Source organism: Setaria italica, chromosome VII (assembly GCF_000263155.2).
Source record: "Setaria italica strain Yugu1 chromosome VII, Setaria_italica_v2.0, whole genome shotgun sequence".
Classification (NCBI taxonomy): Eukaryota; Viridiplantae; Streptophyta; class Magnoliopsida; order Poales; family Poaceae; genus Setaria; species Setaria italica.
Genome location: NC_028456.1, coordinates 27,974,898 through 28,001,677, shown reverse-complemented (window position 1 = coordinate 28,001,677; position 26,780 = coordinate 27,974,898). Strand labels below are relative to the sequence as shown.

At 46.9% G+C, this 26,780-nt stretch overlaps 5 protein-coding genes and 1 long non-coding RNA gene across 8 annotated transcripts; 1 reads left to right on the top strand and 5 right to left on the bottom strand.

The window, feature by feature from the left end:
* Window positions 1–141: 141 nt before the first annotated feature.
* Window positions 142–3,320, top strand: LOC101758860. The gene is made up of 2 exons (XM_004976521.2): window positions 142–2,006; window positions 3,067–3,320. The coding sequence occupies exons 1-2, from the start codon at window positions 549–551 to the stop codon at window positions 3,190–3,192; spliced, it is 1,584 nt and encodes a 527-aa protein (XP_004976578.1). The 5' UTR covers window positions 142–548; the 3' UTR covers window positions 3,193–3,320.
* A 1,755-nt stretch (window positions 3,321–5,075) lies between these two features.
* LOC101758189 (mechanosensitive ion channel protein 1, mitochondrial) lies at window positions 5,076–11,659 on the bottom strand. Of its 2 annotated transcripts, none has more exons than XM_004976519.3 (8): window positions 11,434–11,659; window positions 9,594–10,418; window positions 8,870–9,141; window positions 8,303–8,403; window positions 7,382–7,489; window positions 6,387–6,608; window positions 5,850–5,981; window positions 5,076–5,478 (listed from the first exon to the last, which is right to left on the bottom strand). In XM_004976519.3, exons 2-7 carry the CDS (start codon window positions 10,373–10,375, stop codon window positions 5,877–5,879), a joined length of 1,590 nt encoding a protein of 529 aa, XP_004976576.1. In that variant the 5' UTR covers window positions 10,376–10,418; window positions 11,434–11,659; the 3' UTR covers window positions 5,076–5,478; window positions 5,850–5,876. The 2 variants fall into 2 exon arrangements, with proteins under 2 accessions (XP_004976576.1, XP_004976577.1); XM_004976520.3 differs by having other exon boundaries at window positions 9,594–10,368.
* A 372-nt stretch (window positions 11,660–12,031) lies between these two features.
* Window positions 12,032–13,453, bottom strand: LOC101757776. 2 transcript variants are annotated; one of them, XR_001393276.2, is made up of 3 exons: window positions 13,365–13,453; window positions 12,601–12,696; window positions 12,032–12,502 (listed from the first exon to the last, which is right to left on the bottom strand). XR_001393276.2 is itself a non-coding variant. In XM_014805541.2 (3 exons), exons 2-3 carry the CDS (start codon window positions 12,668–12,670, stop codon window positions 12,327–12,329), a joined length of 258 nt encoding a protein of 85 aa, XP_014661027.1. In that variant the 5' UTR covers window positions 12,671–12,696; window positions 13,365–13,453; the 3' UTR covers window positions 12,032–12,326. The 2 variants fall into 2 exon arrangements, 1 of the variants encoding a protein (XP_014661027.1); XM_014805541.2 differs by having other exon boundaries at window positions 12,032–12,504; window positions 12,591–12,696.
* A 2,271-nt stretch (window positions 13,454–15,724) lies between these two features.
* On the bottom strand, window positions 15,725–17,870 carry LOC101757118 (beta-carotene hydroxylase 2, chloroplastic). The gene is made up of 6 exons (XM_004976517.4): window positions 17,294–17,870; window positions 17,129–17,188; window positions 16,822–17,028; window positions 16,570–16,695; window positions 16,321–16,377; window positions 15,725–16,210 (listed from the first exon to the last, which is right to left on the bottom strand). The coding sequence occupies exons 1-6, from the start codon at window positions 17,708–17,710 to the stop codon at window positions 16,142–16,144; spliced, it is 936 nt and encodes a 311-aa protein (XP_004976574.1). The 5' UTR covers window positions 17,711–17,870; the 3' UTR covers window positions 15,725–16,141.
* Window positions 17,871–21,415: 3,545 nt separating this feature from the next.
* On the bottom strand, window positions 21,416–22,304 carry LOC105914863. The gene is made up of 2 exons (XR_001164605.2): window positions 21,929–22,304; window positions 21,416–21,780 (listed from the first exon to the last, which is right to left on the bottom strand). It is a non-coding gene; the product is annotated as an uncharacterized LOC105914863 (long non-coding RNA).
* A 2,948-nt stretch (window positions 22,305–25,252) lies between these two features.
* On the bottom strand, window positions 25,253–26,780 carry LOC101756702. Its single transcript, XM_004976515.4, has 5 exons — window positions 26,324–26,780; window positions 26,076–26,230; window positions 25,880–25,946; window positions 25,713–25,764; window positions 25,253–25,586 (listed from the first exon to the last, which is right to left on the bottom strand). Exons 1-5 carry the CDS (start codon window positions 26,706–26,708, stop codon window positions 25,496–25,498), a joined length of 750 nt encoding a protein of 249 aa, XP_004976572.1. The 5' UTR covers window positions 26,709–26,780; the 3' UTR covers window positions 25,253–25,495.

Here is a 26,780-nt window from a genome sequence, read left to right as displayed (position 1 = left end):
CGCGGCCAGTTACACCCTCTCGCGCTTGAATGAAAGCTGGAAGCGGCCAAACCAAACCACTCTCAAGTGTGAACCCCCAGCGTCAGCAGCAAAGCTGCGCCTAATAAATACTCGGCATTAGCCGCAACGCGCAGGCATGCAGCAACAGCACACCGGCACGGACGGGGAGAAAAGGTGGGCAAAAGCCGGGACGAAACCGAAGCGCTCGCCGACCCACCCAACCCACCGCAGCGACTCCCCCCATCCCATCCTCCCCCCCCCGACAAAGCGCCGACCGGGAGGAGAGAACCCCACACCACACTCCCCGGAGGAGAGAGAGAGAGGGAAGCAGGCAGGAGGTGGCGGTGCGGAGCAACACACGGAGAGGAATGCGCGACCCGGTGTGAGGCTCTCTCGCCCCCAGCGAAATCCCACCGATTCTGAATCCGGCGGCGAAATCGGGCGCATCGCGGCCCGGCCGGCCGGCCAGCGGGGAAGTGTGGGGGCGACGGAGTTGTGGGGGCTGAGGCGGTGAGGGTTGAGGAGCGGCGGCGGCCACGGCGACCGGGATGAAGGGAGGGGGCGGGAAGGAGACGGTCACCGCCACCCTCCTCCGCTTCCTCCTCCTCCTGCTGCTCCCTCTCACCGCTCTCTACTTCTTCTACACGCTCCACCTCCTCCTCACCTCCGCCTCCTCGTCGGCCGCCTCCAACTGCATGCCTGACTCCACCGCTGCCGCCGCCACCACCGCCTCCGTATCGGTGTCCCGGATGTCCGCCAACCTCACGGCGGCGGCGGTGGAGGCGGAGAAGCGGCCCACCGCCGCCGCCGCGGCGTCCACGGCGACGACGCTGCAGCACGTGGTGTTCGGCATCGCGGCGTCGTCGCGGTTCTGGGACAAGCGCAAGGACTACATCAGGGTGTGGTGGCGCCCCCGCGGCGCCATGCGCGGCTACGTGTGGCTGGACCGCGCGGTGCGCGAGTCCAACATGTCCACCGCGCGGACGGGGCTCCCGGCCATCAGGATCTCGTCCGACACCTCCGCCTTCCCCTACACGCACCGCCGCGGCCACCGCTCCGCCATCCGCATCTCCCGCATCGTCTCCGAGACGTTCCGCCTCGGCCTCCCCGGGGTGCGCTGGTTCGTCATGGGCGACGACGACACCGTCTTCTTCCCCGACAACCTCCTCGCCGTGCTCAACAAGTTCGACCACCGCCAGCCATACTACATTGGCTCCCTCTCCGAGAGCCACCTGCAGAACATCTACTTCTCCTACGGGATGGCCTACGGCGGCGGCGGCTTCGCCATCAGCCGCCCGCTCGCCGAGGCGCTCTCGCGGATGCAGGACGGCTGCCTCCGCCGCTACCCGGCGCTCTACGGCAGCGACGACCGGATCCAGGCGTGCATGGCGGAGCTGGGCGTGCCGCTCACCAAGCACCCGGGGTTCCACCAGTACGACGTGTACGGCGACCTGCTGGGCCTCCTCGCGTCGCACCCGGTGGCGCCGATCGTGACGCTGCACCACCTCGACGTCGTCAAGCCCCTGTTCCCGGACGCGAGGTCGCGGCCCGCGGCGGTGCGGCGGCTGTTCGACGGGCCGGTGAAGCTGGACGCGGCGGGGCTGATGCAGCAGTCCATCTGCTATGACGGCGCCAACCGGTGGACGGTGTCCGTGGCGTGGGGGTTCGCGGTGCTGGTGGCGAGGGGCGTAATGTCGCCGCGGGAGATGGAGATGCCGGCGCGCACCTTCCTCAACTGGTACCGGCGCGCCGACTACACGGCGTACGCGTTCAACACCAGGCCCCTGGCGCGCAGCCCGTGCCAGAAGCCCGCGGTGTACTACCTGTCGTCGTCGGCGCGGCGCGCGGCCGAGCGCGGCGGCGGGGAGACCACGGTGACGCGGTACGAGCGGTGGCGCCACCCGAACGAGACGCGGCCGGCGTGCCGGTGGGACATCGCCGACCCGGACGCGCATCTCGATCACATCGTCGTGCTCAAGAGGCCCGACCCCGGGCTCTGGGACAGGGTAATCTTCCATGCCAAATCATTCCTTTTTCTTCTCTTCTTTACTAACCGCAACACATGATGTGCGTTGCCATCTCGAGAGAAGGCGGCCAACTGGCCAATGCACAACATTGGCATCAGTTTGGCATTGCTGGTCATATCCAACTCCTTTTAACAACGGAATCAACAAATTTGTGCAGTAGCGTGCTAGGATTTGAGTATCTTTATTTGGAATGAGCGCTAAACTTTAGCGGGTCACATTGGATGTTCGGGTCCTAATTAGAAGGGTTAAATATGAGCTAATTACAAAACGAATTGCACAGAGGGAGTCTAATTCACGAGATAAATCTATTAAGGGGGTGTTTGGAATCCAAACACCCCCTAAACTTTAGTACCTGTCACATCAGATGTTTGGATACTAATTAGGAGTATTAAATATAGTCTAATTACAAAACTAATTGCACGGATGGAGTCTAATTCGCGAGACGAATCTATTAAGTCTAATTAGTTCATGATTTGACAATGTGGTGCTACAGTAACCATTTGCTAATGATGGATTAATTAGGCTTAATAGATTCGTCTCGCGAATTAGTATAGGTGTTCTGCAGTTAGTTTTATAATTAGCTCATATTTAGTCCTCCTAATTAACGTCCGAACATCCGATGTGACCCTTCTAAAGTTTATGAGCTCGTATCCAAACACCCCCTAAGGCTAATTAATCCATCATTAGCAAATGGTTAATGTAACACTACATTATCAAACCATGAACTAATCAGGCTTAATAGATTCGTTTCACAAATTAGATTCCATCTGTGCAATTATTTTTATAATTAGACTATATTTAATACTTCTAATTAGTATCAAACATCCGGTGTGATAGGTGCTAATGTTTAGCAATGGGGTATCCAAAGAGGAAACCTAGAGCTAAAATGAGAATTGCAATGCTAGGATAGAACTTTTTACTAATGCCAAGACAGAACTCTTTCAAATTGCAATGCTCTATAGAAAACCTGGAACTGGCCACCTGTGATGTTCCATTTCGTTAAATGTGTTACTGATGCGCTGTCACATGGATTTTGCAGTCCCCCCGGCGAAATTGCTGTAGAGTGGTGTCGTCGCCCAAGGAGGGGAAGAACGGGGAGAAGACGATGACCATCGACGTAGGCGTATGCAGGGAAGGCGAGTTCAGCCAAGTAGCCGGAGTATAAACTTCATTAGACACACAGATGAAGATAGGAACATTCAGATTTTTTTCTTCTTCTTTGCTTGTAGTACGAATCTATTCGTCTCGGAGGGAACGGGTCCCGTTTCACGGTTTCAGCGTCTCTTTCCAGCTTCCAGCATGAGTTTGCGACGCACGGACTCACGGGCGTGTAGCAGTTCGCAAAGCGCCACCAGGCCAGGACTCGAAGCTTTGGCCGGGCGTTCCGGCTCCGGCATGGCGAGTCAACACGCGTGGCCCCCACCCAACGGCTACGCTAGGTGGTCTATGCTTCAGACCTGACGGAGACGGAGACGCGGGCGGGCCACTGGGATCAGCACTGTGCCTGTGACGCAGCAGTGGGCGCCTGGGCGGGGTGGGGGCTCTGTGCAAAGCGTGGCTCGCCATCCGCTCGGGCAGGGCAGCCATGGCCCATGGGCAGGGCATGGGGTGAGGGTGGGTGGCTACAGAGAGCTGTGTCATGGTCCGGGCGCGTATATGTGTTGTCAGTGCTGCCGAAATCAGATCACCGGCGTCCATCTCTGGCTCGATCGGTAAAATCTCGGTACGGCATGTGCGCCGCGTCAGTGATTGCCGTCGTGGCGAAAGCCCGCGCCGGGACACCGTGCCCGGCGGCTTTTTTTCGCCTTTCTAGCGACAAAGACGACCGCATTTATCGGCTCCGTGCTCCATTTCACAATCAGGTTTTCATTGATGGCCCCGAACCATCAGAGGCAGGGCTATGAATGCCGGTCGATGGCAATCTCAACAGGTGGCAGCCTCACAGCACGCGACGGGACGATCTGTTCGCCGCATGCCGCGCAAAGTTGCTGCTGACAGTTGGTGGAAGTAGTACTGCGTGTTGGATTTGTTAAAGCTGAATCAAGCAAGCACATGGGCAGGGAAAAGGATGCCGACGCCCTAATCTCGTACTCCTAAACGAGTAGAAAATATTGCTTAACCGAGTATTCTATGCCGCAAGGACGTGTGTCCATCTCAGTGTATCCTCACATGCAAGCGGGATCAGAGGTCTCCATGCTGCAGTATGACGTCGATATCACCTCTATTTGAACCACGTTTTGTTCACTACTGGAAACGCTCCGAATAGCAGCAGACAATTGCACAAGTCATAAAGCGTACATTGCCAGTTCCGTCACTAGGTTTTGTGTTATACCCCTAGTGAAGACGTATGCTGCGGCTAATTTCCGGATATAGCCTTGTTTACTGCCCTGTCAAACCCCTCGTTTCATGGACTATCCACAAGTACAATTGTACAAACAGATACCAGCACTTCTCCATTGACGCGTGCCCTGCATTGTCTACGACACACCGGCATGCATAGGTGCCAGCATAGCGAGTTCCGAGGATTAAAGAAAAAGGTGAACGTGTAGTTCACCAGGAAAATGCTGATGCATGGCAGACTGGCAGTGCATACTCCAGCATGGTAAGAGAGTGTTTGGTTCTCTACCTCCTAAAATTCTAAAATTTCTATCACATCGAATGTTTAAGTTCTAATTAGAAGTATTAAATATAAATTTACAAAACCAATTACATAGATGAAAGCTAATAACTAGGAGTATTAAATATATATTTACAAAACCAATTACATAGATGGAGGCTAATTTACGAGATGAATCTATTAAACCTAATTACTTCATGACTGTCATTGACAATGTGATGCTACAGTAAACATATGCTAATGATAAATTAATTAGGCTTCATAGATTCATCTCACGAATTAACCTCCATCTGTGTAGTTAGTTTTATAATTAGCTCATATTTAATCTTTCTAATTAGCCTCCTAATATTCGATGTGACATGAATTTTAATCGATCCAAACACCCAGTAAAAATCAATCTTGGGGCATGCGACTATGCGAGCACTCAGAAATGAGAAATGGACAATGTCCAGCACCTATTCATTCGAGATGATCGAATATCAGGTTAGACAACCAAGTACTAAACGAACCCCTATGGTTCGAGAAAAACCGAACATTTTCACCAAAATGGAGCAACAATCCGGTCACTCACGGCACGCCGAGCAAACGTTGGCCACTGGACCATGAGGTCCTCCAGGAACGGATCAATTACCATGTAAAACTGAAGGCTACAAAAGTGGAACTTGACATAGGTCCCAAAGGCAATGGCAGTAACACAATGTCGGTGATAGGTGTCAGATGGTCTGAAGGCATAACACACGGACGTTCTTGCCGCTGCACCCGCGTAAGCAAAACTCCTAGGCGCCAAGTACGTTAGTATGCAGTTCTGCAGTTCTGAAGGCTAACGAAATTTACCTGCCAATGAATGCAACTCCCTCATCAAAGAGATTGCGAAAGTGAAGATATATCTGAAAAACTACTACTGATGAATCAAAGATGTTCTCTTTGAAACAAAAATGGCAGGAATACAAGTCAGCCTTTAGCATGCAAGTTACAATGACCAACAAGCAGCAGTGGTTGCAGCAGTTTGTGGAAGTCAAATAACCATACAGTGGTTTCATGATTTGGCAATAAACGGTAACTGAAAAAAATGTAACCGAGGCATTGCAGAAGAAATGCTACACATAACATAACTTGATAGCGCTTAAGGCTACATGGTTTTTTAACATAGCAGCTATGGTTAGTGTTAACTACATGAAGGTTAAAAGAGCCAAATATGTACTTACCCTACTTGAAAGTCCCAGAAGCATGAATTAACAGCACTGCATAGTGCTTCCCAGTTCAATGCCATGCGACTTGATAATCCTAGCAGCTCCCAAAAGAATATCTTGTTCGGTAGATAACCACTCATCTTTTCTCTGTAAGACACAAAATATTTGTGTTAGAATTAAAGAGAAAAGGATCATTCCAACTTGCAGTAGGGTAGTAGTGAGTACCAAACTAGCATAGTTTTATCCCCATGGCTATCAATTATGTAACTGGATTACTGGACAGGTCACATACTCCCTCTTATGCAAAATAAGTATGACCTTGGATGCATTTAGTTAAACTATTTTAACTTCAATCATAAATATCTTTATTAGACTATATGAAAGTGACAGTACATTTTGTCTATAAATACTTTATGATATTATTGCCTTCCTAGACTTGTGACACCTGTACTTAACGGGGTACGTAACAGGCTATAACCATTGTTGATAGACACTTAGGCTATTAGGAGTAAATAGGCACAGCAGCATAACTGTAGAATAAATCAAACATACCATGTTTTTTAGGTTGCATCCAATAGTGAGCTCTCCATATGAACTTTCCAATCTTGAGAGATAGCAATAAGGAACATCACTATCAAAGGACACATTTGGATTGGACCTTAACATAACCTTTATCTCCTCTGATACTGAAGGAACCTTCTCAATATCTTCAATTCTTATAGGAATCTTTGTCACACTAGCTCGCCAATTGGCTCGTGATCTGTTCACTATCATCTGCAAATTATTTAGAATATCATGTCAAGATAGTACAAGGTAGGCCCCAAGCCCCCAACGAAGTTATTGAGAGAATCATTCAAAATACAGCATTACAGAATGTCTTTCTAGCAAATTTTTAAATAACTAACCAACAAAAGCATTTGACACTATTTATTTTCCCTCCAAACTTCCTATAGAAAAAAAGGTTCTTTCCAAAAATATCTAAGGATATAGATAAATCATCCAAAATTTCTATACTATCATGCATTCCATCTAGGACTAGAAGTCTAAAGTTTGTTTCTAAAAAAAAAAGAAATTCTAAATTTAAATTTAATTAGGGGAAAAAAGAAGAGTGGGTTTTAGCAGTACTATAACTAACTAAATAGTGATTCATCAACCATGGTTGGAAGAGCAAATCAATAACAATGATTACAGAGTATATACATACGCTGAAGCAAAAGTGTGCACATTTGGGTCTAGTTTATTGTCATTTAACTAAAGAAATCCAGGGTGCTAATATCCCAAGTAAAGAAAGTCCACCTTTTTTCATTGCATGATATCATATAATCCAATGCACCCAGCTAAATTAGGATAGAAAGACACATACATGTAAAAAAGGGTGTAAAAAACATGTATTAGTATTACTGTATGTTCTACCCATAAGCCACCATGTAGGTATAGAGGACTGATTTGTGTATGTCACCGTGTCAGCATGTGTACTGATAAACATCTCAGTCCACACGTGTTTGCTAAATTTATGAAATATCCAGTAACAGAAACAGTTATAATACCTGACTGGAGAACAAAGAGTTGGGTACTATGACAGGGAGCTTTTCTGGATTGATCAATGAAGTTGAAGTGAGTCCTATTTCAACCACCCTGCCTTCTATTGGCCCTGCCTACAATGTAAAACTCCTATTAGTTACTGTGTGCCTGCAACTATAGAATATTGAGAGCATCTGAAAAATCAATAAAAGATTAAGTACTTCTAGTCCAAATTGGCCATTTATGATTGCGGCAAGCACAGAGGACAAGACAGTGTTTCTTGAATTTTCCCATCAGAACTTGGAAACGCGTATCAGAACTATCATGTGCTCAATGCACAAATACTATGAGAAACACTTATGAGACTAGCAATTTAGGAAATGAGTATGCCATTATGCAATGCTGACAATTGTTTAAACAGTTCCCCACATCTGTCTACTTCTTAAGCCCCTCAATAACCATCAATAGGCACCCATTAGCTGAGGCAGCCTTTTGGATTTTCAGTTTGGTGCTTCACTAACTGTGGTTTGGATGCTTCACTAATGGTGCTTTAGCTATGTAAGAAGTAAGAACCAGATTACCATTTACATCATCATGCTCAAAGCAAAATATGTTTCTTTTACATGAACAACCGAGTGGCTTATCATGAACTCAAAATATCATTCCTTCTACTTGCTACTGTCCCTTTTCCCATCCTTTACAATACATTTTTTGCTCCAGCATAACACATGCAATTGCTTGAGAACCTCTTGGTACTTGCGAGTTATGACACAAATAATTTTGTTATTATTATCATCTATCATGAAACAGCAGCTAAATATTTTATCCATATTTCCACACAATCCCCAAGTCAAATGGAATCTAGAACTTAACAATATGTATTATGAATCTATATTTCAGCAAATAAGCGTACACAAAAAAAAGATCAGATAAATGAGAAGCCACACCTTTATGTAGTCGTTAACTGAAAATGGCTTAGAAAATTGCAAGGAGAACCCACTGAGAATGTTGCCAAGGACATCTCTAGCAGCAAAAGCAGTAGCAACACCTAAAGTACCACAAAACAGAAGAAAATTTCAGTACTGTTGAAAGTATGATTTACTAGCAGGCTGCTGAACAAAAGCTTCCAGACCACTATTTTTGCATTTTGCTCATACAGTTGTATATGAGTGATAAAGATTCATAGTACATCCTAATATAGATGCTACTGTATGTTTCTGCAATAACTAATTAGCAATAATGCGTCAGTGCGATAGGGAAGAAAACAAAGGACCATTTGCTTAAAGATAAACCTGAGTAGGAGATTCTTTTGAATATAAAAAAGAAGGCAACACATGTACAGTATTTCCCCATGCATACCATTCGTATTGACTATTTCATTTCATGTGTTCCAAGGTGAAAAAAGCTAGGACAACTATACAATACAATTGTTTAGTCAACAGTATCGAGGACTAGGAATCTAGATAACTTCCAGCAGCAAATAAGGAATTTACTTATGAAAGTTAAAACATTACCTCCCACACCACCGACAGTTAATATCGATTGAACAGCTACACCACAAGCTTCAGCAAGACCCATTACTCCTAGTCCAATCAGTCCCAACGAAGAAACCTTATCAAATGCTGATATCTTATCGTGGTCCAAACTTGAGGCATCTGGGTTGGTCATGGCTTTAGCAATGAAGTTGGTTTTCCACCTCTGAAGGAACCATACAAAAGACAGAACAAATGCACCCCTCCATGCCTGCGGAAGATAAGTGGATATGCTTGGTGCAATAAGTGTTGCCCTATGGAAGAGAAACCACCGCACGTATGAGTATCCAGAATATAACATTATATTATAACATTATATCATAAGACAATACATCAGTTTTTTACCAGAACATAATTATGAAGACAACTTTAGAGAAAAATGCATTTTGGTCTTCTGCATTAATAAATAAATAAGAATCAACAAGGTAAAAAAAAGGCAATGTATATTGTGATGGAACAATGGTGACATTGAAGAAACATATGGAATGCCTATTCTAGTAAGTAGAAGTTGCATGTCTCTAGTTTCTTCAGAAAAATAACAAAATGACAGAAGCAAAACTGAAACCACTGTAAGTTTTCCTAAAATAAGACATGAACTTGACAATCAATTAGATCTAAAATGCCAATCTAGAAAACAGTCTTTAGTAAAGATTAAAGAACACTCCCATCAGGAGTTTAGGGCACAGAAAGTTAAATAGAAACTTACATCTCTGAAAATGCCATAAATGTGACAAGATATTTTGCAGGATCCTCTAATGCACACCAGAGACTAGTTTGGTACGAAACATCATTCTTGGTTGAGTTCCCCAAAAGTGCTGATATAGGACTTTGTGACGCGTACTTGTGAAGCCTCCTAAGAATGATAGGCATGACCAACCATGCCATCATTGTACCACATAGTGTTCCGCCAAGTGGAACAACTACCTTTTCAAGATTTGGATATGTATCAAATAGCTGCTGGACATGAGGTGTAACAGCATCAGTCAGCTCCTTAAGTTTCTTGCCTGCATCAGTTGTAGCATCTACCGTAGACTTGCGAGCACTGTCCAAGATCTCAATCCAAGAACCCCCACCACCACCTGCAGTGCCAACCTCAGAGCTTTCTGTAGAAGGAACATTAGAGACAGTACTCTGAGAAGCTTCTGGCTTGATTCCAGTATCTGAGGAGTATCCACGATGGAAGCTTGAAATGCCTAAGAATCCTGGTAAAGCACCATGTCTGGGCTTTGAAGTAATCAACCAATTAGTGTCCACACGACTTGAAAGGGGCAATCTTCTGATCCTTGTCACATGATTCACTGTGGAATACCGATCCACCACCTTAATCTGGTTAACAACAGAAATGTCAGGTTTTCTTGAGCGCTTAGCACAGCTGCTGAACAACCTCAAAGCATCAGAAGACACGGATGGGCCAACGTATGTCTCCATTAGACTCTGACTAGCAGATGATTGACATGACCGACGCCAAATTGCTGCAATCCCTGACATTTTGAACTACTTCAATACCAGCTTGACATCAACAAAAAGGTTTCTGGAAAAAACAAGATGCCAGGAGAATTTCTTGTCATGAAACATGAAATAAATCGATACATGAGTTTCAAAGGCCCACATAATCAAAGCAATAAGATAGTACATACATTTTTCTTTCTGTACAAATGAAATATTCTAGCAACTGAGCATAATATCAAATTGTGAAACAGTGACAAAGGATGAACCATATTTCCTTATTGTTTACAGGTTTCACTATCCTTATGAGCTTATGCACCAAAGAACAGATGGCAATGTATAATATCACATCTTGCAGCAAATAAAAACCTCTAGAAGGCATGCATCTAAAATTCCTACAATGGAAATTGTAGTTCCATGGAGCCAAAGCACCTAGCTGATAAATCTGGCTACACAAAGTTCATTTCAAATGTCACTCCATCCGCTTCAGGAAATATCCAGGGTGTTAAGTATCCCAACATAACAACAGATTCCATGACTGGCATCCTAAAATTGGATTTGATCTTCTATAGAGCTAACACCAAACGCAACATTGCATATCAAACACACAAGTGCCCTAGCAAGGCAACTAGCATACCAAGTGGCTAGAAACAAAAGGGCAACCAGCACGATTCCATTCAACTGCAAAACGAGATCAGCACCCAAACAGTTCAGGTTCAAACAGCAACTCCAGCACTCCCAAACATTCAGAAAATCCACCGTTTCAAGCTGCTGAGCACTACCGATCCCCACCAAACTCGAACCCCCAAAATTACCCAATCACGACAACTAGGGTTCATTCTCACAAGCAAAATTAGGGTAAGCAACTAGGGGCATTGCATAGTCAAGGAAAATAAACTGCAATCGCGCCGTTGTTGGGCACCTATGGTGTCAACCAACCTCGAGGAGCCCAAACTGGATGGAAGGATTCGATTAGTACCGCGCCACAACACCCCGCAACCAACTGAATCGAGCGTGGAAGAGAAGAACGAGTATTGGGTTTGATCGAGAACTAAACCCACTCGCAGAAGGATTCCACCGAAGCAGCAATGATTACTTACCAGCAAACGAAGAAGCAGGAGTCAACTCCAGATGGATCTCCACTCCACTGGACCGAGAGAGGACCGGCGGTGTGGCGGAAACGGTGGACTTGGGAGGTGGCGGGTGGAGGATCCGGCAGGGACCAGGGAGAGGAAGCGACCGCCGCGGCAAGCCAGGAGATGGTCTCGGCCACCTCTTAGCACGCCATCGCTGCAGCAGCGCTGCCCCCTCCTACAAGATGAAGGAAGGAAGGCTATCCGGCGCCGCCAAGGGCCCAAAAGCGCATTCCAGACACTCACTCGGGGCGGCCAGTGAGAGAACCCCGCCTTCGGGGAATGCATTTTTGGATGGGCCAGATATGAGGCCCATACAAATGGTAAATTGACCATCATCGACAAAATCACACATGTATGGTTTTCAAACCAAAAAAAATCACACATGTATGCATCCGAAGTTTTGAGTGCAGACTTCCATTCAAAATTGGAAATATTAACTCAAATGCAAACAATAATTGAGAAGAACTAAGGCACATACACACTTACAAAGCAAAGAGTGTTATTCTACCGAGCGAGTTCACAACAGCCTGCAAAAGTGTCACTCACATGTAGACGAACATCATCAGCAAAACTTCACCAAGGTCACGTTAAACAGTAGTCAGAGACTCAGAGCTCAGAAGTTCAGACTTTGAGTACAAAGATTATAGCTAACCACAGCATTTATTATCTTAGTACTAGTTGATAACTATCCAGTACAACTTCTTATTAGTCTGTACAAGGCCTAGCTGAACTGCTGAAGTGACGGACTGCTCGAGGAAGATCAACTGGGTGCATGATCAGATCCCTGCAAAACAGTGGAGTAATGGCTCAAACTAAACAGAAAAGCCGAAGCAGCTTGTATAGGCGCTGAGCCTGACTCATTTGTTGTCTTCATCACCAGATGACATTTCGAAAAACGAGAGCACGAACAGGGGACCAAGAACTGGCGGCAAAGGGGGCGGCCTGCTAAAGGCAACCAGGGGCTCAACGTTTTCATCTTTGGTGATGGCAGATTCACTGGACGTATTCTCCTTCCCATGCTTCTGAGTAGTCACTGTCATAGAAGAACACAACAGAAGCAAACGTCAGTAATTCGGGTACAGGATTGCAAATTCGATTTCGAACCAAATTTGGAGGAATATGTTGGCATACTCGCTCGTCCATTGACAGGTTTGATGTGCCTAATTGCATTCTGCACCAGAAACTTTGCTGGTCCTCTCATCGGATTGCAACTCTGCTTCCTGTAATCTTCAGAGGAGGAAGATAAAATATTAGTTTATCTAAACGTGTCGAATAATTATTTTTGGTATTCAATTAGTATCTTCCGCAGTACTGATTCTCCTATAGTTTCATCCAGAAAAAGGCTCGCAATGCAGATAGACCTGAGTGCATTTTGCACAGCTTTACTATGTGTCTCTTTGATTCACATTCTTCCAATGTTTGATTCATGCTCAGTCAGCTCTTGTTACCAGTAGTTCAATTGCATAACATGGTAAGTGTGGCTCATCATCGATCTCACTGAATCAAATTTACTCGTGATTATGATGGGACGTCCTACGCATCAACGGAATTTCGGAACCTACTGTTTGATAGCTAAACGGAGCAGTAATTTGCTCCCCACTTCTCATGTCATGGACAGAGAAGCAAACAAAGACCAAGACTTATCGGCATCACAGTTTTCAGATACACGCCAACTGACCGATTCATGCTCCTTCAATCTGTAAACTAGAATACCGTAAAAATCCTTTCCTGCCTCGATCACAAAAATGAAAGATAGCACGAGAGATTTCAGGCAACGACGAACGAACCGAGGTGCGGCCGTGCGGGACATGCGCGCGGCTGATTCCTCGCATGAGAGAAAGGAAGGGGAAAACGAAAAAACGGATCGCCGAAGGCCAAGACTCATGAACACGTACCTTGATTCCCGATAGCTGAGCGGCTAGTTCGCACGAAGTGGTGTTCTCGGAGCTAAGAGACGAGCAGCTTTGCTGGGTTCGGATTGTTCAGTAGTAGGTAAGTGGTAGACGATGAGCGAGAACTCTCGAAAGTTCTCGTCACGGGCACGCACCTCAGGCGGCTTGGGCTGTACATGGGCCGTGAATACAGTGGGCCTAACTGTCACACGCAGGCCCAATAATTAGAAGAGGCCCATGTAGAAGCCTACATTCCGTATCCGTCAGGCATTCAGGTACTGGTTAGCAATCAGATTATGTTGACGTTTTTGCTATATAATCCATTCATTCACTCATTCCCAACAGAAAGGAAGCCGTCCGTGGTCCGTCCAACTTTCGCCGACTCCCACCAGGCGCATGTGCTGGCTCCGGATTGGCACTGGGCTGGGCCTATCGATATCCGGCCAACCTCTCAAGCCTGGACGGGACCAAAACTAAAATACTGGCCGTCGTCTTCGCCACGGCACGGCTCCCCTAAAGCTGTAAAGCACGCGTGCCTTCTTCAGCTTCACTGCACCACCATCAGTCCATCACCACAAAAATTGTGTGATGAGCACAGAACGCCATCTGCTGTAGTCTAGCCATCCAGCTCGCTAGCTACTCACATTTGCCAGGAAGTTCATCTCTGCTCTGGCTAGCGCTCGGTAGATCCTCAGTGGGTGATACGATGAGCTGTTGTTCAAATCCTTGCAGCCTGATTCGACCGCAATATCATTAATTCCAAATATGTAGATATATAATTCATGTAGGATTCTGGGTCGCGAGACAGAATCGTGGGGGAAGCGACCTGACCGTTAAATTAGGAGAGCGCATGCGCGGGCGAGCTGAAGGCCTGAAGCCTCCTTATCATTAATTTGGTTTTCTGATGACGCGGCGATCACCTTCCGCTATCCGCTCTCGCACAATCCAATCGATACGGCGGGCCGCGCGTGCATTACTATAAGCTTTGATCGCGGCCAGGTGTCCTCGCGCCGTGCTCCGGCTCCGCATGCTTCTCTCCATGCTCGTCGTCAGCTCATGCAATTGACGTAGGCAGTGGCGTACGCTTGAGCCGGACGTACAGCCGGTCGGGGCAATATAGTACTATAAATAAACACTGCTAGTGCGTGAAATGAGGAGAATGCTGGTTACCACGGAATAAAGACGAGTAGTAGAGTGTTTGGTATTCCTACATCCTGCTTTGGTTATCTGGTATTGCTTTCTTGCAAGCGAGCTGGGTGCGCGTGATGCCTCATCCTGAAGTTGCATGCATGGCACCAAAGACCGGAGTCCGGAGATGGGTAAAAAGTAAAACCGGTTGATGATGAACTGGGGAGCGAAACGAACCTCTGGGATCGGAACGGATGGTACCAGAAAGTAGGTGTGGCCGGTGGCCCCGAGTGTCAAATGGAGAAGAAAAAGAAAAAGTCCGGTCCTAACCCATGCACAAAGTCAGGAGTGGGCGACGGTCTTTCCGACACGCTTGAAATCGCCAACCCGAAGGAACACAGGTTCCTACGGAGCAACCTGCTATTCTTTCTATAGAGCCTATTATAATTTGTCAACGGAGCAGCCAGTTTGTGTCTGTCCAGCGAGCAGTGGATTCAGAGGCTGGTAACAGCCATCTTCAGTTGCTAGTTCTGTTAGCATGATTATACTGTTGCTGTCAGGTTTGTGCCGTTGATAGCTCGTCGGAAACCAATGAAATATCTAATTTGTACTCTCTGCGGTCTATTAGGACTCGTCCTCACCTCCTCAGAACATCGTGTACTCCCTCCGTTCCCTCCGTTCCAAATTGTAGGTCATTTTAGTTTTTCTAGATTCACTATTATGCAGCTAGACATACGCAATATCTAGGTGCGCAATACATCTAGAAAAGCTAAAACGACCTACAATTTGGAACGGAGGGAGTAGGTCGCAATACTCTTCCCCCTGATGAAAAACATGCTTTTGTACAAAATATCAATTTTTGATTAACGGTTAGTTAGATTGTACTGCATAAACATTATATAAATATATATTCCTGTTTCATATATCTTCTAACATGAAAGTAATTCCTTCAGCTTACAGTGTCATCTTTCAGAAAAAAAAAATATGGTCAAATTGCACTTTCTAAGTTTTTCAAATTCCAATAAGAAATTGGAGCAGTAGGTTTGAGTTTTGTACGATCTATTACCTATACATATGCAGAAGACAATGCGTGAGATAATATACATATGCAGAAGACAATGTATGAGATAATAGGTTTGCAGTACAAAATGGTAGCACTAGTAACGGCAAAAGGGCCGCTCACACACGCCAGTGGGGCACTGACGCCACCACCTCTGAATGAGAGAGCAGGAAGCTTCTGAATTTTCAGCACTGTTTCCAACCACCGAATTTTGCTTTCCTTGAAGTGGTTCACAACATTTCCCTACAAGTTATACACAGGATCCTAGCCATAAGAACAGTACAGGGGACCAGAACGTGCGACGTCTCCACATAGACGCCGACGTGAAAATGGCAGGAAAAAAAGAAGAAACAATTTCATGGCACTAAAGTTTCTATGTACGACCCGTGCCTCCCCAGACCATACAAATGTTCACAGCATCCACGCCCCGTACAACCAGAATACGCGCGGTGTATCAGGGCGCCTGTCACCAAATCAACTTCTCGTCGGCCTCGACTCCCTCCTAAATCGAATCAACGAAGCGACAGAAAAACAAAAATCCCGGAGCAGAGCCCGCGCGGCGGTGGGCGCTCCGTCCACGGCGCCGTGGAGGTCACATGGCCCGGCTGATTCGCGCGAGCTCCTTCTCCAGCTCGTCCAGGCCACCAACCTCCTCCAGCTCCTGCAGGAATGAAACCACAGCCACACGCGTGCTCAGGTCAGGCGAACAGTCCGCGGGCGATCACAGTCACAGGCAGGACGAGGACAAAACGACGGGAACCACACGCTCACCTTTGGTCCCAGAAAGAGCCCATACGGGACGCCCTCGAACTTGTCCATGTGGTGGATCTGCTCGCGACGTCGCCGAGGAGCCCAGCCACACGCGCACGCGCAAAAGGGCGGTTAAAAATATCGTCAGCTCAGGTCGGTAAAAAATATCGTAGTGTGGGCTAGTGGCGACTAGTAGTGAACTGGAGCTACGAGGTACTGTAGTTAATCAAGAAGTAGTGAGTGATGAGCGAGAGGTCGCCGTCGAAGTACCTTGTGAGCGGCAGCGACTCGCCGGAAGTAGGGCACGTTGGCGATGGGGCCGACCGGGAAGCGGCGGTGGACCAGGCCGTCGTGGACGAACATGTAGGCCATGCCGAACAGCGTAATCCCGAGGCCCTGTGGGAGCAAGACACGTGGAGGGTTAGGCCACAGTCGGATGCGTGGCTGACGCCACCGTTGCTCCAACTGACAGGTTGGGCCGACCAACCAGACACACATGACGTGTAGTCACCGGTGGCTTACCGCGCCGAAGCAGAGGCCGGGCACGAAGCCGCGGTGGAAGAAGCCGTAGGAGAGGAGGGAGATGGCCGGCACGGCGTTGATGATGGCGAACACGTCGTTGAGCTCGAAGGGCCCCTCCCGCGGCCGGTGGTGCGACTCGTGCATGTGCCACAGGGACGCGTGCCACAGCGCCCGGTGCGCCCACCGCGCCCAGAACTCCATCCCGACCTGCGCATCCAACCCGAGCGCACGGCGAAATCAGCTGAATTTCACTTCAAAACTTCAACAAGAAGACGGGTTTTTGGTAGCAAGGGAGTGTCCGCCGTACCGCCGCTCCGACGGAGAGCGCAAACGTGCCGAACATCTCGGTCACCGGCACCTCGCCGCCCTGCAGTGCACGGACGCGTGCGTCAGATTTCCGGCATTGCTCGACCAATAATGCCATTGCGGCAACGAGACAGATTGAAAAAAAAAGGGCAATCGATCGAGTTACCTCCATTTGCCAGCTGAATCGGTAGTAGACGGCGGCGACGGCCATGGACGTGACGCCGAGGCTGGACATGACGGCGGCGACCAGGTACGTCCGCCGCTCGGACTGCTTCCGCGCCTTCCTCTCCTCGATGCGCCGCGCCGCCGCGGCCCTGGCCTCCTCCTCCAGCGCCGTATCAGGCACTGGCACCGGCACCGGCACGGGGGCGGCCGGGGCCGTCTTGCCCTCCGTGGCCTGCGGCACGAAGCACGTGACGGTCCCGAGCCCGCGGCGGCGCGGGGCCCTGGCGGTGGTGAGCGGCGAGAACGGCAGCGCGCGCCCGGCGAGGGGAGGCGCCCTGCGGCGCGCCGCGGCGAGCAGCGCGGGGTTCTTGGCGGCGAAGCTGCTGGTCATCGCGGCGCCGGAGAGACCGGCGGCCATGGCTCGGGCTGGCGTTCCGTGTGGCGCCGGGGCTCCTCCCGTTCGTGCACTTTCTGGGGAATAGACGGACAGGGACCGAGTGAGCGGGAGGGGGGAGTGTGACGGCAGGGGAAGGGAGAGGAGACCAGGTGCAGGCTACTTAAGACCTCGAGTCCACGAGAGGCTCCCTTCGCGACGCGTGCGCGGGCCGCGGGGAGGAGGAAGAAGTGGCGGAATTGCGCTGTGGCTCTCACTGGCTCACAGGTGTCCATGTCACTGATAAGACTGAGCCGTGCTGCCTGCCGGCCGATTTCGATCGAACGGCGGAATGGAGTTGCTTTTAGGCATGAAATTTGCTGCCTATTTTCTAACACAGCAGCCTCTGTGGAATCTGTCGCACGTCGGCAGGAGATTTGTTTGAAGCATACTTGGGCAACCCAGTTAGCCATCGCGCAAGCAATCCCTTTCAAAGCTTATAACGGATCAGCTTCTCGTGTTTTTCGGAGAGGGTACAACTTAGAACGCACACGAAACACCGCGTCATACTCACACCGCACGCACGCACACACGTGCACATCGTAGGCACACCCCATATGAGAGATTGGAGGGTAATTCTCAGTGTGCTGGAAACGCGCGCGCATGCGTGTGTATACCCTAACCTAACCTAGGACAACCTAAGCGCTACAGGGAGGAAACCCAATTAATGAGGCTCCTACACCAGCAGCAATGGTCGAACGTGGGAGGGCAGCCTGAGCCCCGCTCGGCTGACCAACTGAACCCCCAGCTCAGTCCTCTTCTCACTCGTGTTGTTTGACTTGTGTTGGGGATCGCTAAAAAAGACCCTCGAACGTTGGATGAGATCTCCAGTTTGTAACCTCGTAACTTCCCAAGAGAGTTGGTGTTCACTTTTGCCCCCGCTTCCATTTATTTAACACGGTGAGAGGTATCGGCTCTGATTGTTTGTTTTGCAGGATTCGAGACATCGAAGATTGCTCTAAGGTTATTTACTAAGATCGGCGCGTAAATGCAAGGCAGGATAAAAGCCTCGGGCAATGAGGGAAATCCTAACCTCAACGCTTGAGGTTGTCATGAACCGAAAACCTGCGTGGAAAGCCCCGAGGATAGGAGGCGAACGGCATGAGAAGTGTGATCACAAAGAGAAATTTAAGTTACACATGCACTGTTTTGATGTTAATATACAATATATTATTGAAATGTAGTAGTTGGATAAGGGTATTTCTGAAATGTAAGGTAGTCCGACCCTTGTCACAAAAGAAGAACCCCACTCAGATACGACTTTTTAATAGAAAGCTTGGTGTTTGTCTTCCAAATGTTCTTTGCTGTTTGGTCCCGAATCTATTTGAGACCAACAACTTTGTCGTATATCACTTCCGAGGCATGATGATCTACCGGGTGCAGAACACGGGCAGCTCCAGCACCACACTCGAAACGCACGGCCAGGCTTGCATGATCCAGGCAACTTTGTACCGTGTACAGTGGCTGCGCCTGTGACCGGTTGTGTGGCCGAGGGCGGTAACACGCTCTCGCCTCCCCTGCCCCTCCCTCCTCTCCTGGCCCGGGATGCAACTTGGCAACCCACGACGGCACGGCCACGAGGGCTGATGCCCGTGTAACTGTAGCCGTTGGCCGGGGTCGTCGACCTGTTGTCCCCCGCCGCCACGAAATGGGGCCGGAAAAAGTGCACCGGCGAACGAAGAAAAAGCCGGAGGAAAAACGGTGGACAGAAGCGGCCTGGTCGTCGGCTCGTCGTGTACTCGTGTGATGGAGATCCTTCCCTGCTCTTTCTGTCACTGACACGGAATGTCCTCTTCTTGTAGGCGTGGGATCAGCGTCAGCGAGATTTGGTAATCAATGAACCATGATCATAGGCATCAGCTATCCACATCGTGCCTGCGATTTCGACGATAAGAAGCAAACCACACACACCACCAAAGAGGAGGAAGGCCTCTATGAATTATGCCCATTGGGCCTAGCGTTTGGAGCCCATGTGAGCTGTTGTCGGCCTGATTAATTTGTATTTCATCTGGCCCAAGACAGGTCCTGTGCTGTTTTAAGAAACAGAAATAAATCATTCCGACCAAGGCAGCAAAACTGGCCTGAGATGAATGAATTAGTGTATATTTGCTCATCTTTAATCTCCTCAAGTGAATAAAGTACATCAGCAACACTATAAAAATCGGGGTAACTTTATGTAGACAAGAAAAGTGTAACTGTTGCACATTTCTTGTCTGAGAATCAGTGTAATTAATTATTTACCAAAACTAGGTTTTTGCTCATCTCCGCCATCATCGAGTGAAAAAACACTCTAGCAAAGTAGCAACACAATAAAAGTTGGGTTAACTATTTGCATTGATGAGAAAGGTGAGAGACTTTGCATATTTTCATACCGATCAACCGACAACCTAACTGGTGCGGTAGTCTTCTCAATCTATCAAAATTGTCATGATAATGGCTTACTATCGAAAAATTGAGACTATACCGTCGGTGGACCTACCATGAGAAATTTTATTTTCGTTTGGTTAATATCATTATCTTATTCATCTAAAAATTTGTCGATTCTTGATAGGCATAGTGTGACTTATGGTAGGCCAATAAGCCACAAAAGGAAAACCCTCGGATGGTCACTCCTTGATTGCTGTTTTGGAAATATCTTACAATATTTTTTAGCAAAGAAGTTATCAAAGTTTTACAATCAACATATATGATCAAATCCATACGAAAATTCAATGGCACTTGGCTACATCTTGGACCCATCGCATTTTACTCACGCTCCACCGTCCTTGATTGTTGTTTTGGCAATATCTTATAATGTTTTTTAACCCTTTTGTTCTAGAGGAGAGAAATTATAAAAATTTTACAATCAACATATATGATCAATCTCATATGAAAAATTCAATGGGGTCACTTGGCTACATCTTGGCCCCGTCTTGCATTTTACTCACCCTCCACCTCTGACAATCACTGGAATGACATTGGCATATAAGAGTTTTATTTCTCCTAGTTTGCCATAGGAGCAAATTACCCGTGCTCAAATTAGCAAAAGCAAGCGGAAATATCGGCTAATAACCCATTCCAAACATTAGGTCCAGCACCATGTAGGATAACTCATATAGAGCATATGGTTTTGGGTTTTTTTTTTTGAGCTATGAGGTTTATCTTGGATTTATCTCGCAAACAAAACCAATGCTCTCGAGACATAAGTGAGTCATGTGCCACCACTTGATCAAATATTCAAAGCATATTCCCATTTCCCCCATCGTTTTGTTTTTAGCAAGATATGTTTAAAATGACCTTTGATCTTTTGCCATAGAGGAGTGCGGATACATCCCTCCCTCATAAATTTATACCTTGTTGAATGAACTTATCTAATTACAAAAGTCTTAAATTAAATTATTATCAAATTTAGCTTCGTTTGCATTCTTCTTATATATATTAGCTTTATAGCATATATTACATCATATAAAAAACAAGAAAAACAAAATCTTATGAACACATTTAAACCCAAGAGAATATACTAACAAGACCGTAATAAAACAAGTGACAATGGCACAGTCCCTAAACCACAAAACATAAAGAAACATTATAATGTTTTAAAACTGCTTTTGGGGACAAATAATCTTCTTTGTGTTAAGAGTTTAGATTGATTGACTGCATGAAATGAAAATATTACCTATTTGCGAATCGAGAATCTTGAGAGTAGTATCATATTTGAATGTCCACCTTTAACTCAAATTTCCATATAACTTATGCTCGGGCAGCAACGATTTTATATGACAAATTTGAAACATCCTTTCAACACCGCATTACCAAATAAATAATAACAAACATAAATATACACACAGACCGCGCAAACATAAAAAGAAGACGCATGCCACAGCCACCCTATGTAAATCAGATCGCCTTTCCAGTATTCTGATGAAATCCAAGAAAATCGGTGCATACACATGCAGCCATACTCTCTTGTAGATTAGCACTGACGAGATCTATCACTTCTCATGCTCCTCTCCGAACAGAAACCCAAGCGACGACGGCCCTCCTGGTGCACAGCGTACCCTCGTCGATGGTCGGTCCTAAAAACACAAGCATAGAAGGAACACATATATGCAGCTCATGTTATGCCATATCCGAACTCTGATGGAACACATATACGCAGATCTGTTCATCCCAACATGCAGCTGCGTGTATAAGATTATTGATGAAATGGAGTCGATTACTCACAGTGATAAGAAATCCAGAGTTGTTGTAGCTTAGCTGGCTGGTATGGTAGATGTTGCAAGGAGATCTGTTAGACGAGAGTATCGGGTTCGAGACTTCTCTATTCGGTGGAGGAAGCTGTGGTGGTTCTTTATCGGCTCCAGCTCCGATCATCTTGTTGTCATCCTTGACACTGCTGCTGTTGGTATCTGGAGTAGTCTTCTCGGTTTCCTGGTTGGATTTGGCCGTCGTGTGATACGGACTTGTTTCCTCCGGCTGGAAGAGGTAGCCGAGGGAGCTCCGGCCACCGCCGCTGCTCATCTTCTTCTTCCTTGCCCTTTTCCTGGCTTAGCTTACAGGTGGTCCTGTGCTGAGCTTGTGTTCTGATCTCTGGCGTGCCAAGCTGGCGTGGGAGTGTTAGATAGCTACTTATAGAGCTTGATGTGAGTGTGGAGCACGCTGGACACATCACACGATCGGCAATGTCGATGGGTCAACCACCACATGAACCAGGATGTGTGCAAAAAGGCACGAGGAGGCCATTTCAGAATCTTTTGTGGTGTATAATTAGGACCACAGCTAACCCTCCTCTTAATTTTCCATCTCGAAACTATCTATCACTAATTGCCTCTTCTTATTCACCCCGTTCCAAAATGTAGGTCATTTTGCTTTTTTACTCCGGTCTAAAATGTAGGTTGTTTTGGTTTTTTCATGTTCATAGATTTTGTTATGTATCCAGATAAAGTAGTATATCCAGATGTATAGCAACATCTATGAACCCCAAAATAACCTATAATTTGGAATGGATGGAGTATTACTTTACTGATCTGATATTGGTTGCTTCTATTGCAGTTTACTAGCTCTGTAACTTTCCACTTATCAGTGAATTGACGTGCAGTCTTCCTATGTGTTCTCGAAAAAAAGGCGAAATCGGCTCAAACGTTGTTTCTCTGGTCTGCCATAAATCTATGTAAACCAATCCCTCTGGTAGACATGATTGCACACCATCATTTGTTTTTCTTTCAATCTGTTTGAGGTGCTATCCAGCGCTCTTTAAAGCATTTTGATCCCACAGGCGTCAGATCGTTCAAAATTTTCGTACTTGAAATCCTGCAGTGTCGCTCGGTTGGTGTGTTGTCGTGCCAGCAGAAACTATTCTTGAACAATGCGCCGATTTGATTAGCTGAGCTTGCAGTTGTTTAGAATTCGCATCGTACACGAACTAGACAGACACTACACCGTAGTGTTTGAATCATGAACAGTAAGCATGTCGAAATCACAAAGTGTGAACCATGGCTAACTAGTGTGACAGGACAGCAACTCTTCAGAAAACCTTCAGTCTTACTTGCCCTACTTTGTTATTAGGCTTAAACGTGCTCCGAATTGCCTTATTTTAGACAATAATAAGCAGCTGTACGTTAACAAATTTAACTTGCACGGCCACTGGCAAGAGGAGCCAGCCTGCTTGTGCCATCCAATCCTAAGCTACGACAGGCGTGAAAAATCTTCATAGATCACACTAGGAGTCCAAATGGTGTAGTTACTTGGTCTCACATCAGTATAGCAAAGGCCACTACTTTTACAGCTTGTGACTAAAGCCTGAAAGCGACCACTGATTTCTTCCCGGCAACAGAAAGATTGCTTGCCAGAACGGGATGTGCGACAGTTGAGCAATGGTGGTGGTGGTCGGAGGATTTAGGCCTGTAGCACTCTCGGGCCCGGCCCACACCTCTCCCATCACAGCCAAATCTAAACCTAACTCTGTTTTGCCACCGCGTCTGTTTATAGATTTATTACTGTACAGCTTAGTAGAGTAATTATTTTTAGTAATAATCTAAAAGAAAGGTAATTAAGGTTTCTTTTTATGCTAGATTAGTTGATTAGTTAGAGTCTAGAGAGAACCTACAAATTGCAATGGTTGAAAAAGCAACTTGCTGCCTATTCGATGTGTCAGTGTGTGAAATAGCGGTCGATCATATCAGTTTGTGAATTATTTCAAGAGCACAAACCAGTTTTTATGGGTCACAGTTGGAGAGTAGGGATTGGAGCATGTATTCGTCTTTTTCTATCTTCCCATTCAACTCCACCGGCCTCATCTTCTAATTATTTCCATTCAACCCATGAACTCGCTTTAACAATTCACAAATACCCATCTGCTACAGCACCTGCTACTGACGAAATTTACCGATTTCGAAATGTCGCAAACAATATCAAAGAGGATCCGGCCCAAAAAAAGGTCTCTAAAATATACGAATGGTAAAAATGAAAAATTGTTTTCTTTAATCTTTCAATGGATAAATGGCAAAAGCTTAATTTAAAGATTATAGTTATCGAATGCAATCAAATATAGTGCTCTGTTTGATTTGAATAGTATCCAGCATAAAAAAAGACAAATGACAAAGCCAATAAATAAATTACAAGAGCTTAAGCTCATCGAATTCAATCAGATATCATGCTTGTTCGATCTGTAGTTAAGATCTAAACACCATGGTTACATTTGCTTATTTAGTACTGCTGATTCTAAGTTCCAGGTTCTATCTATACCATGTCTGGCATTCTGCCATTATAATTCACCACCAGTAACGTCACCGAAAAAATCGACATTTTCCTGTCTACATGAGAGGAAGATACGTATTGCTCAGTGGTATGAAACATCTTCTCATGGATGCCAGAAGCATCTCCGAAGTCTGACATGCGAAGTTTATTCATAAATCATCATCGCAATGAGGTAAACATTCGAAGAGACATGCAAAGAGACCAATACAGAATCGTCTGCTTGGGATCAGAAGGAAAATAGAGTTGGATATCAGTCACTGAAAAATCAGAAACACGGACCAATCTTTTCTTCATCAGATCCAGCGCAGATCCAGATTCAAAAACGGAAAGGAAAAGCGGAAAACGATAGGGAAAAAAAAGCATTAGCAATGGCAGGAAAGAGATCATCAGAGACTTAAATACTAAGAATCAGATCGTGGATCATATTGTTGCAGTTATACTCTCATCATCTGACCAGCAACACCATTCATGCAAAAGAAAGGAAACCAAACGAATCGCAGAAATTGCAGGAAGAATCGGATGAAGATCGAAACAAGATGAATAATGAAGAAAGAAGCAAGATGAATAAATCCCTGGTGGTTCGAGATGGAACAGAAGAGAGACAGCCGCCATTGCAGTCCGCAGCCAACGCCGCGATACGCCCACGCCTCTCAACTCCAGAGCCCCTCTGCTTATAAAGCCGTCGAGAGAAGAAGAAACCCTAGAAGGCCCTGTCTTGTAACATGGGCCAGGCCCGCGACGAAATATGGTCGGATCAGAGAATTCAAAAAGGTTCTAGAATACGGACCGAGATGGGCCTAAACTCTTAAAATCCTGCTTCACTTGCAGGCCCAGAGGCACAGAGGTAGCCAACTTCCCCCGATCATATAAGTCCGATATGTAAATTTGTTTTTCCTAAGTTACTAACATTTGTAATTTGGCACATGCGATATGATCCCTAGTGTATTTTACAGCTCTACGTACGTACGGTACATTTTTGGAGCATAAACATACTGTTGTGATCCCTACACGGGTGAACGCATTTGCCATGAGGCTTTAGCCAGCGCGCTTCTCCCAGATCCATCGGCTTGGCCTGAAAATCTGCCGCAGGAGCGCCATCTTGGGAACGTTCCAGTTCTCGACATGCCTAGATGACAAGAAGTAAGCTGTCAGTACTCAGTACTCGTCACACATGCATAGGAACATCCTGTAGCGAGCAACCAACATGCTTTTGATGCTCCTGAATATCGACAGACACGGAAGTTTTTAGTACCTGCACACTTTCCCTGATTCAGCATCGAAGTAGTATTCCGTGTATCCGGTTGCTGAATAAGGATGACAGTAAACACCATGTCAGGGAATGAGCGAGTATAAACAAAATTGTCAGAATCAACAATTCTTTGGGACGTAAAGATTGAGGCGTGAACTCGGAACAATTACCTGACAGAATAGGCCTCCACGGGAACGACATGACGCAGCTGAAACGCCAGTGCCCAATTGATTTATCCTGCAACCAGAGGCAGCGAGGAGCAAGCAGCACAGATCAGTGTTTTTGCAATCAGAAAGTAACCGCAACACACATGACAAAGGTTTATTTATAACTACAAAATTGAGTTTCTGGAAATGCACGACGTACTTCCAGGTCCTCCCATTTGGTGAGCTCCATGTTGGACTTCTCCAGCAGAGACCCAAAGTTGGTGCAGTTCCGTTTGAAGCGCCGCAGGCCTCTGAACGAACCCGCTGGATCGGCGAACTCGCAGTCCTCCTCGTAAGCCCTCAGCGTGAGATTCCCTGCGAAAAGAACGAAAGCGAACACGTTTTCCCTCGTGTCAGCGATTGTTCATCAGTTCATCAGAGAAAATTTCGTCAGAAACTGTTCCAGACCTGTGACGAAGTACGACCGCTCAAAGTCATCCTTGATTGCCTCGACCACTCCCGCGTGGTCCAGGGACACCGCCGCGCCTCCCTTCGCATCACCGCCAGCGTCCCCCTCCGTAGAAGACGGCGCCGGCCGGAGCAGCGACGCGGCGATGCCGAGGAGCTCAGAGCCGTACCAGGCGGCCTTGAGCACGGCGTTCTCCGAGCGGGAGGACGTGTCGGTATCGGCTCCCGCGGCACGGGACTCAGCTGCTGGCTTCCGCGCGTGCAACCGGAGACGGCTGCGAGACTCTGTCGTTGGCCGGAGGAGGACGGCGGTGGCGGCGGCGCTACTGCCGCGGTGGCCGGTGGTCAGTGCAGAGGTAGCGGGACCCGAGTGGTGCAAGGCCATGTGATTTTTCTCGCGCTCGCCGGAGCTCCACGTCGAGTGACGCAAGAGCAGAAGAGCAAAGCCACTAGTTTC